At 43.3% G+C, this 9,793-nt stretch overlaps 1 protein-coding gene across 1 annotated transcript; it reads right to left on the bottom strand.

Moving 5' to 3' along the window:
- Window positions 1–4,141: 4,141 nt before the first annotated feature.
- LOC118920014 (olfactory receptor 11L1) lies at window positions 4,142–5,113 on the bottom strand. Its single transcript, XM_036900436.2, has one exon. It carries the CDS (start codon window positions 5,111–5,113, stop codon window positions 4,142–4,144), a length of 972 nt encoding a protein of 323 aa, XP_036756331.2.
- Window positions 5,114–9,793: the final 4,680 nt, after the last annotated feature.

Raw genomic sequence — 9,793 nt, 5'->3', positions numbered from 1 at the left:
CATTGTTAGGCTGGAGGAAGGAAAACCAAGTACATTCACACAGAACAGAGAGATGCCATAGGGGGAGAACAGACCAGACTCCAAGGTCCGTGCCTTATATGGAAAGGGGACAGTTCTTCCTGAATTCCATCCTTCTGATGTGCCAACTAAGACCCAGATGTCAGCCTCCTCCCTCTTGGAAGGAAAAGAAGTTTCTAGTTGTCTATTATGTCACCTTTAGCCAATCATACCTCTCCAAACCCCCTAGGATAGCTTGCCCACTCCTTCCCCTCCTAACCCCTTATAAGCCCCCACCTCCCTGACTGGGTGTGACTTCCTCAGCCTGTAGTACCCAGACCATGGAACATCACCTGGGAGTGGCATTCAAATAAACTACCTGGCCCTTTGTTGCCTCTCTTTGCCTGCTTATTTCAGCTAAAATTTTTTTTGCAGTCATAAACTCTGACAGCGGCCCAGGGCATGTCCCACAGACAGGCTCTGCTATGAGCCATCGGCCTGGGCATCTCAGTCTGAGGAGGGAGGCTGGGTGGACCACCTACAGTCCACTCCATACAAAAATCCACTCGTTATTGGTCACCTCATATATGTATAGTTCCCTTGAGGACTTTACATAGAAGCCAGTGTGGAATAGATGTTATATTCTTTCTTTTGAAATTTGAGTCACTTAAGGGTGACATTGGTAAATAGCACGCACCAGGCCACACTCCCTGTGTGTAGAAGAGCTGGAACTGGAGCAAATGACCATCTGTTTTGGCAGCATGCCATCCTGACTGACGAGTCATGTAGGCAGTATTTACTGAAGCACCAGGCCCTAAAGGAACTGGCAATCTAGTCAGCTCAACTCCAATACAGAAGTTACAAGACCTCAATCAGAAGGAACACAGCAGGCTGGCATGGGGCCCACTTCACAGTGTCCCTCCTGTCTGGTCAGCCCTTCTTCTACATCTATGCATTTACTGCCCATTGGGAGTAGGGTCATAGGTTAAAACCAGGGATAAAGTCAAAGTCCTCACATGATGGATTTGGGGGTGATGAATCTTTAGGAAAAGAGACACATGACCACACAAAAATGTGCCAGGATGTGGCTAGAATCATTGAGGTTTAAGTTCACTGTTACTTCTGTTTACCCCAGACTGGAACAAATAATTACTTATGCTACAGAACCACATGTCAGTTAGTGATAACAAGGGAGACGGCCATCTCTGTACTGCTCTCTCCATGTGTGTGTGGATACGGGTTATTTAGGAAATGGTTTTCAGTTATCAGGTTAAAGTATTTTCAATGAACTAAATTCAAGTTTAAAAGTATACTGAGTTGGACTCATTCTTTGAGACACAGTCTAAAACCTGAAAGGTGAGAAGAGACAGCTTAGAGATGGGACAGAAAATAGACTTTGAATGACATTCCTTATACCAGTTAGTTAAAAAAAGAAACAAAAACCTATGAATAGAAAATTAGGCCATCAACAGAAAATTTTGTTCACATGTCATTTAGTTTCCTTATCTTTGTAAGAAAACCTGTGTTACTCAGTGGTTTAGAAGAATAAAGGTTAAAGGGATGTTAGTAATGTATTTTTCCACAATTTTCTTGAAAATGGATTTTTTCCTCTTTTTGCACAGCAATTGAATATCAACTCTCTTTCTTTGCCATCATTAAATTGTTGGTAAGGTGATGATACTTGACCACAAAACTGACATTTATATCATAATGAATGTGTCATTTTTATTCTGTACCCTTAACAGACATATCAACCACATGATTATTAGATGATTATATTTTCAACAACATCCAGGAAAACTATGTATAGTTTGGTTTCATTGGTAAAAATGCCACTGCAGGGATTTATTCACACTAGTAGGAATGGACTTTATGGAAACTTCCAGAGTATTCCTAGTCCATGCTATGACAGATTCATAGTCTCTTTTCAGGTTCCTATTCTATACTTAAAATTTGTGTTTTGAATTCCTCCATGCTCTGTACTTCTGTCTGTCAATCTCTTTTTCTTTTTTGGTTTACACTTTCCCTGGGAAATCTTATTCATTCCCATGTTTTCATATATGATCGATATGGTGAAAACTTTCATATTTCTCAGCCAGGTTACTCCTCCGAGCTCCAGATTCATACATCCAAATATCCATCTGGCATAAGTTCTTAAACTCCTTATATGTGGATCAATAATCTTTTCCTCCCAATATGCAGAGCCAGGTACCTACCATTTACAATCAGAAAGAAACTTCTGGAAAGATGTTTGTTAAATACAAGGCACAATCAATATACTTACTGGAAGTGAAGATTTATAAGGTAAGATATGTTATAGTTTGATATTCTGCCCGAAAGCCCAGACCAGTGACGCTCTCCTATCTCTATCACCCAGCTCCTGTCCTCTGATTCCAAGGCACCATGTTCCTTCTACCCAACATCTGAAACAGATGGTAAGGGTCTGATAGGGACTAACAGCAGTCCTCCACGTCCAGTCCCAGGAGGAAGAAGGAACTTGAGGGCTGGGAGGCAAGGTAAAAAGAGCCAGGGGCCTGTGGTGAGAGGAAGTTACATGAGCTAAAGGGTCAGAGGTGACTTATCCCCGAAGCTCAGAGGAAGATGGAGGAAACACCGCAGGTCTGAGAAGAGCCCGCCGACTGGCCCCCTGTGTGGGAATGAGCGAGTGCCTCCCCTGACCTCTCCATCTGAGGGGCTCTTCCTATGCGGGCGTCCATCTCCAGACCTGAAGCCAGGCCGGCTTCCTGTCCCACGCGGGCTATGCTTTGTTTGGGTCCAACCACTCTTGCTATCTCTCAGTCTTTTCTCTAAAAATCAGTCTGATTTTCAAATGAAGAATGTTTCACATCATTCCCAATTAATGCCATTGATAATCGATCATTTTTCTCAATGTAATATCCAAAAACCCGACAGGGCTTTTCACTCCCTGTGTGGACCAGCTCTGGCCTTTCTCTCCACCCTCACCTCCCTCCTCCATCCCCAGGGTCCCCAGGATCCTCTCCTGCCATTCATACCATCTTCTCTGCCTGGGCTACTACTGCCGTTCTTATTCTCCTCATCCCTGAAGTACAGGTTAGAGCCCTACAGGAGCAGAAGCTTTCTGTGTTGATTCAGACCTTATTGTTCTGCGTTCACATACAAGTCTGCACTTTGCTTCACAGCAGTCACCACAAACAGGAGTAATCGAGTATCCCCAGGTGAGGGGTTACATATTATTTTCCCCTTCACAACAGAGGCTCCATTAAGGCAACGTTTCCCTCGGTCATTTCTGTATCACTGTGTCCTTGGGGACCAGACTGCAGTAAGGGACTGGCATATACCAGAGAATCAAAAAAGTATGTGGAATAAATGGATATAATAATGGGCAGGATTTGTAGAGGTTTTCTCAGTTTTGGCAGAATGGAGGAAAATACAAAAATGATTAAGCTTCTTAATGTATAGCCTTTGACTCCCAAGGCTTATAAACACATGTAATACTTTGGATTCTTCTTTGCCTTCCTTCCTGTTCTTTCTGGATTTCTCCTTCTCCCTCTCTTTCCACCTGTCTCTCTCCTTCCTCCTATCCCTCTTTTTCCCTTCCTCCCTTCCTTCCTTTCCTAGAATTTCATTAAACAAGAAACATGAAAAAGTCTAAGTTACTATAGATAAGTCTTTAGCACCTCAAAAATATTTCCTTCTTTCTGTCACTAAAAAATAATTTCAGTCAACACACATTCATATGTCTTTTCTTTTTTCACTCATTCATTCCATAGATATTTAAGAAACACCAGGAGCATGAGGAATTGAGTCTGCAGGGCCAGGCTTAAGCAGTGCTTAAAAGATTTGTAACTTTCTGCATATAGGTTCTATGAGCTCCAGAGAAGTCGTACTGTAGAATCTGAAAATAATGTGCATGTCATCATCACGCCCTGGGATTGTACAGTCAGATTCCCACCAGAGGGCAGAAGATAGCTTCTAAGAACAACATTGCCCCTGAAGTCACTTGATGAAGGTGGTCAGCCTCCTGAGCTGCCACTGGCACGGGGCCATGAAGACGCTGTGGGATTCAGTGTAGGGTCAGCAGCAGTGTCCAAGTTTGGAGGCCCTGAACGTGCCACTCACTTATCCCTGAACTTAGTCCACATCACGTCCTCTGTGATTTTCTTTACCTAACCAAGAAACTCCCCTTGACTCTCACTCCATAGACGCCGCACTTCCTTCTCATGACTTTTCTAACAGCTGCTTTGAAGTCTTTGTTCCGCAAGCTGTAGATAACAGGGTTCAACAATGGGGTGACCACGGTGTAGAAGACAGAAATAATCTTGCTGATTTCAGGTGACAGGTGGGTGTTGGGGGAAACATACATGGAGATCATGGTCCCGTAATATATACTGACAACAGCCAAGTGGGAGCCACATGTGGAAAATGTCTTCATCCGGCCAGAGGCTGAAGGAATCCTCAGTATAGAAGACACAATGAAAACATAGGACACGAGTGTAAGAAAAAAACAAATGCACAACACAGCAATCGACAGAACATGGATGGCCACCTCGGTGGTGTGAGTGCTGGAACACGAGAGCTGCACAAGGGGAGGGAGGTCACAGAAGAAATGATCAATCTGGTTAGGCCCACAGAAATCCAACTTGGAAATCATCAGGGAGGGCATAAACCCCGTGCCAACCCCTGCCGACCAGGAGATCACCACCAGCTTGGTACAGAGCTCAGCACTCATCAGGGAAGTGTAGCGCAGCGGGCTGCAGATGGCCAGGTACCGGTCATATGCCATCGTGGCCAGAAGAAAGCACTCAGTGGCTCCAAGAAACACGAAGAAGTAAAGCTGTGCCATACAGGCGGGGAAGGAGATGGCGCAGCCCCAGGAGAGCAGATTGGCTAGGAGAGGGGGTACAATGGTGGACGTGTACCAGATCTCCAGGAAGGACAGGTGCTGGAGGAACGTGTACATAGGCAAGCGCAGTCGCTGGTCTTGGCCCACCACTGCGATGATGATAATGTTCCCCGTGACTGTTAGGAAGTAGATAAACAGGAAAATGACAAAGAGCAGGGTCTGCCACTCAAGCAGGTTCTGGAATCCTAGCAGCTGGAACTCAGTGACAGTGGACACATTCTGGTGCCCCATTCCCTGTGGAGGGGAGGGGAAACATTTTGGAAAAGCACTGTACCTGAAGCATAGAAGTATTAATAACTGTGGATGTTTGGAACTTCAGAGACTAATTGTTAAAAATAGCTTAGCTCTTTATGGACAGTGTTTTAGAGGAACAAATACACAATTTCATCGCACTTTTATAAGTCTACATTTTGATATCACAGGCCAAATGTGGATATTAGATTTTGGAAAGATACTCAGCAAATTCCAGTTGTTAGGTTTTCTGACATCCAGAAGAAGCCTCAGGCCACAGACACAGACTAGAAAGACCTCTGAAACTGAACTCAGAATCTATTAAAACAACAAAGCTAAACAAATTCCAGCATATATGGAAGCAAATGACTTTCTTTTCCCACTTGTGGGCTTTCTGTGAAAAAGAAGTCAGGGCATATCTCCTGACACTTCTTGGGAAAGCTTATTCATTCTCCCCTTAAACAATATTTGTGGGTACTTTATGCCACATTTATGTGCATGTGTGTGCACTTTAAGCCCTGGGTTGAGATAGCCTGCACCTCCGTCGATGTCCTTTCCTGCCTAGTTGGACACCATGCTCAGTTACTGTAACCGTTCTTTCCTGTATTCCTGCAACATGTCCCCTTTCCTTTGCTTTCATGTAATTCATTGTCAGATCCAGTTCTGGTTGAAGCCAGCATCCACCTGCCATACATAAGATTCCACACACTAAAGATGGTTTTAAGTAAATAGCATATAATGTCACCACCCTAAAATTCATGACCGGTGACCTCCCCTGTGAGCACAGTCCTGTGGAACAGCCCTTCTGCATATCTGTTCATTCCTCCATCCTCCTCAGTGACTGTCATACATGTTATTCTCTTTCAAAACTTCCAACCCTGACTTGTCTATTTGTACACATCTGTACACTCAGCAACACACCTAATGAACTGGAAAAAAAACCCTGAAATCCTCCAATGGAGCTATCCAGATGCTCAGTCCACTAAATTCCCCACCGACCACACTTTGTCCCTGTGCGTCCGCCTCCCACCTTCTCCTCTGATAACAGACTGTGCCCAGGTAAGATGAATGCCTTCATGCATCTCTAGAGGCATTGGAGGCTCTGCACCCTCTCACTCGGCAGAAGGCATTGCAGTTATTACAACTCCCCCAGTCAGCGATGACTGCTGTCTGCTGGACCACTTACTCAGCATGTCAACGGGCTTGTTTTCTGTCCCCTTTAAAAAGACAGAACGGAAAAGATCAGGCCTTGATGCTACTCTTTTCCAATTACTGCCTGCATTGGTCTGATCACTTTCACACCTTCCTTTCTGGAGGGCTTGTCTTTCCCTCCTGCATTCGCATTTGAATCACTTGCAGTCAGGTTTCTCTCTCCCCTCTCCCCTCAGATCGGTCTGCCATATCGCAGTTGCCTCCAGTCACCTGCCCTCATCCTCTGAAGGTCTTGTCTTGGTTTGTTGTCAGCTTTGCATGGTTGATCCCATCCTCTTCTTGGATCTACTCCTGCCACCTAACATGCACAATGAGCTCTCTGTCACTGCAGCCTCTCCTTTCACATTTTATCCATTTCTTTTTGTAGCTGCTCCACAGCCTCCAGTTGACTGTTGACACATGACCTCAGGACCCAGTGCCTCTCCATCTGCCCTCACTGCCCTCTCGGCTCCATGAAGTCTCCTGAGCAGACACTCCCTCCTCTTGGTCCTCATCACCCACATGTGTGCATTAAGTTGAATATGAGCCACATGCAAACAACTGCCTTATCTGAAATGCACACTCACATATCTACTCAGCATCTGAAACACGGCACAACATAACACAACCTTCCTGCCTCACCCACCAGCCTCCCCTGGGTGAGTCTACTGTATCTCATTAATGGCCACTCCATCCTCCCTCTTACTCAGGCCAGAAACCTTGAATTCGACTCTTGTTCTTTAAGCTCCAATATCTGATTTGTCACCAAAGTCACCTGGCTCCAACTGAAAATATATCCAGAAGCTGATCATCATTTATCACCAACACTGCATCCTCCCAGGAAAAAGTGCCACTTCCTCTCACCTGGATTCTCTGAGTCTCTTGCAGCCCCTCCACGTCCACCTGCCCTTCATCAGTGAACACTCAATGCAGCCAGAGTGAAGCTTGGGCAGGAGAAGACAGAGGGCATCCCTCTTCCGCTCCAAGCCCACAGTGGCACCCAGCTTACTGGGTGTCCTGGGAACATAACTGTCATGTGCATCATTCCTGATAAGTGAACAAAACAACGTGGTCAAACAATCAGCTTATTCACACACCCAGATTCACTGTTCTGTTAATGTGCTGTGTTTGTCCTACTTCACCAATTTTTCTCTCTTACATTTTCTCTTCTCATATTTGGACAAAATCACTGGGAATATTATCCTCATTTGACACTGAAAAATTCATATGGAGTGAAAATGATGTCTTAACAAAATGCTCTTGTTACCAGGAACACAACACTGGATGTGTCTCATATGCCCTGAACTGTATGGTGTATGATTTCTTAAAACTTAACAAGAGGAGAAAAGCCAAAGCTTCGTAGTTTCCCAGCCTCTCCCCATTCTCACCTCCCACTGCCCCTCTGGTCTCCTTGTCACTTTACTCTCAGTCCATCTGCTCCCAGTTTTCAGCTCCTGAATATGTTCAAACTACACAGGTCTTGACTGCTTTTCTATTCAGTACACTTGGTCTCCTGGGACAATGTCCCTGCCAGTTTCTGAGTGGCTCAGTTCTCATGTCCTTCCATTCTACTCCCATATAACTTTCTCCACAACACTTCCACTCACTACCATCCTTCTGGGAACTTATTACACCAACTCAAGGCAAAAGTCTGTGGGTGTCATGGTTTGAAAGCAGAACATGCCAGCAACACTCTCTTGAAACCATGGAGTGAACTAAGGAATACTAGAATACTATCATTTACTCCACACAGATGGCTCTGTTCAGAAAAAGGAAAATAAAATGGAGGGCTTTTTTGGAACAAAGTAATGCTCACAAATTGTCTGAGTAAAATAACTTCTATTTTGGAAAATCATTCTTTTTTGCTTTCTTTCTCTCATTTATATTTTTTTGTAAGTATGTTGCTGGGAATTCAATATAAAAATAATAGTGAATAGATTTTTAAAAAATTTAAACATGGAAAGCAATGAAGCCTGGATTGAGTGACCACATAAAAGCAAAAGAGCTTTTTATTACAACAGACCATGTTTATAGGGCATTTGGCCCAATTTCCTGGTCATCTTAAGTCCCACCCATGATACACATTCAGGTGTACAAGGAAAATGAACTTTGTTCCTCAGCATTCTATGCTTGAATATTTTCAGTAAGGAGGAATGCATTGCCTTTGAAATACTGATTTCCAAATCCTAGAATTACCTTAATTACATTAGGAAAAAATAATCAAAGAAAAAAGATCTGCCTTCCAAAATGCTGAGCCTACTTCAGTATGAGAACAGCCTAATTCTGTAGCTTTCTTTGAACTTATATGAAAATAAACATAACAAATTCTTAATTATAATCTTACCTAGAGTCAACTAAACGGCCTTCTGAGGCCTCAAGAATTCCTTCTTGGTTACTTTTCAATTAGTGCAGTTTATGTGCCAGATAATTCAGGCAAGATCATGTGCTTAGTTTCCAGAGAGATGGACCGTCAGCAAAGGTGAAAATTGTCATGATAATGAGGAATAACTTACTGAAGTCTCTGTCATTTCAGAATTCATGTTCGACAACCAAAGTGATCAATACTTCAAAATGTATGTCATTTGACACTAAAACACACACCATGTTGATTTCCCTCTGAAAACCTCTGGGCCTGTCTGCACAAACCTGCCCATCTTCCCAGCCTGGAGTGCCTCAAATCATTCCTGTAGTCGGGTCTGCCTGGACCTCCTCTAACCCAGATGCAGGCTGTGCCCTCTTTCTGTGAGCGACCATCTGCCATCTTCTGCTAGGGTTTGATGCTGGGTGAAATCCCTTTCTCTTTTCAACAGCTTTAGGTTTCTTGGGGACCTGGCCCTTCAGAGAACACTGTTCCCCAGATAGTCTTCTGTAGTTTTTCAATCAAGTTAGAAAACAAGCTTCTGAATTGGACTCTGCCTGCTGAGATTTAGATGTTGATCACACACTTTGGATATATGACTATTGTTATGTTCTTTTGGAAGTTGTTTTTTTTTTAAATTTAACTTAGGGCCTGTTCCAGTAATGGTGAGCTAAGAACTGAGTCAAACAAAAGAGTGTTTCTAAAATCTAGCAGACAATTAGTGAGTGATCTATCCTGAAGACTGAATGCATGACAGCTGCTGTCTGTTGCATGACCTTTCACCATCACACCGTGCCTGCAGGTGTGGCTAAAGGAAAAAAAAGAAAAACACAGAACATAGTTCATGGCTGCACATTAATTAATAAATGTGATGAAAGCAATTTGTGACCAAGCTCATTCTAAATGTGAATCTGTCATTTTAACAAAGAAAATGCAATATGTGAATTGGTCTGAGCAGTGTCTTAGCTTGAGTTTTAGAAGATGATTTGGAAAAGAAAACATTTCAACCTATTCATATTATAACAAGATTCAACAAGACTATGGAGGGTCATTATAGCCTGATTTATTGATGTTTGATTTAATTAATATATATACATTTCAAAATACTATAATTCATGGGAAAGAAAAAT

This window comes from Manis pentadactyla, chromosome 13, assembly GCF_030020395.1.
Source record: "Manis pentadactyla isolate mManPen7 chromosome 13, mManPen7.hap1, whole genome shotgun sequence".
In the NCBI taxonomy this organism is placed as follows: Eukaryota; Metazoa; Chordata; class Mammalia; order Pholidota; family Manidae; genus Manis; species Manis pentadactyla.
The sequence above is the reverse complement of the archived record's forward strand: the minus strand, read 5'-3'. Positions and strand labels throughout refer to the sequence as shown.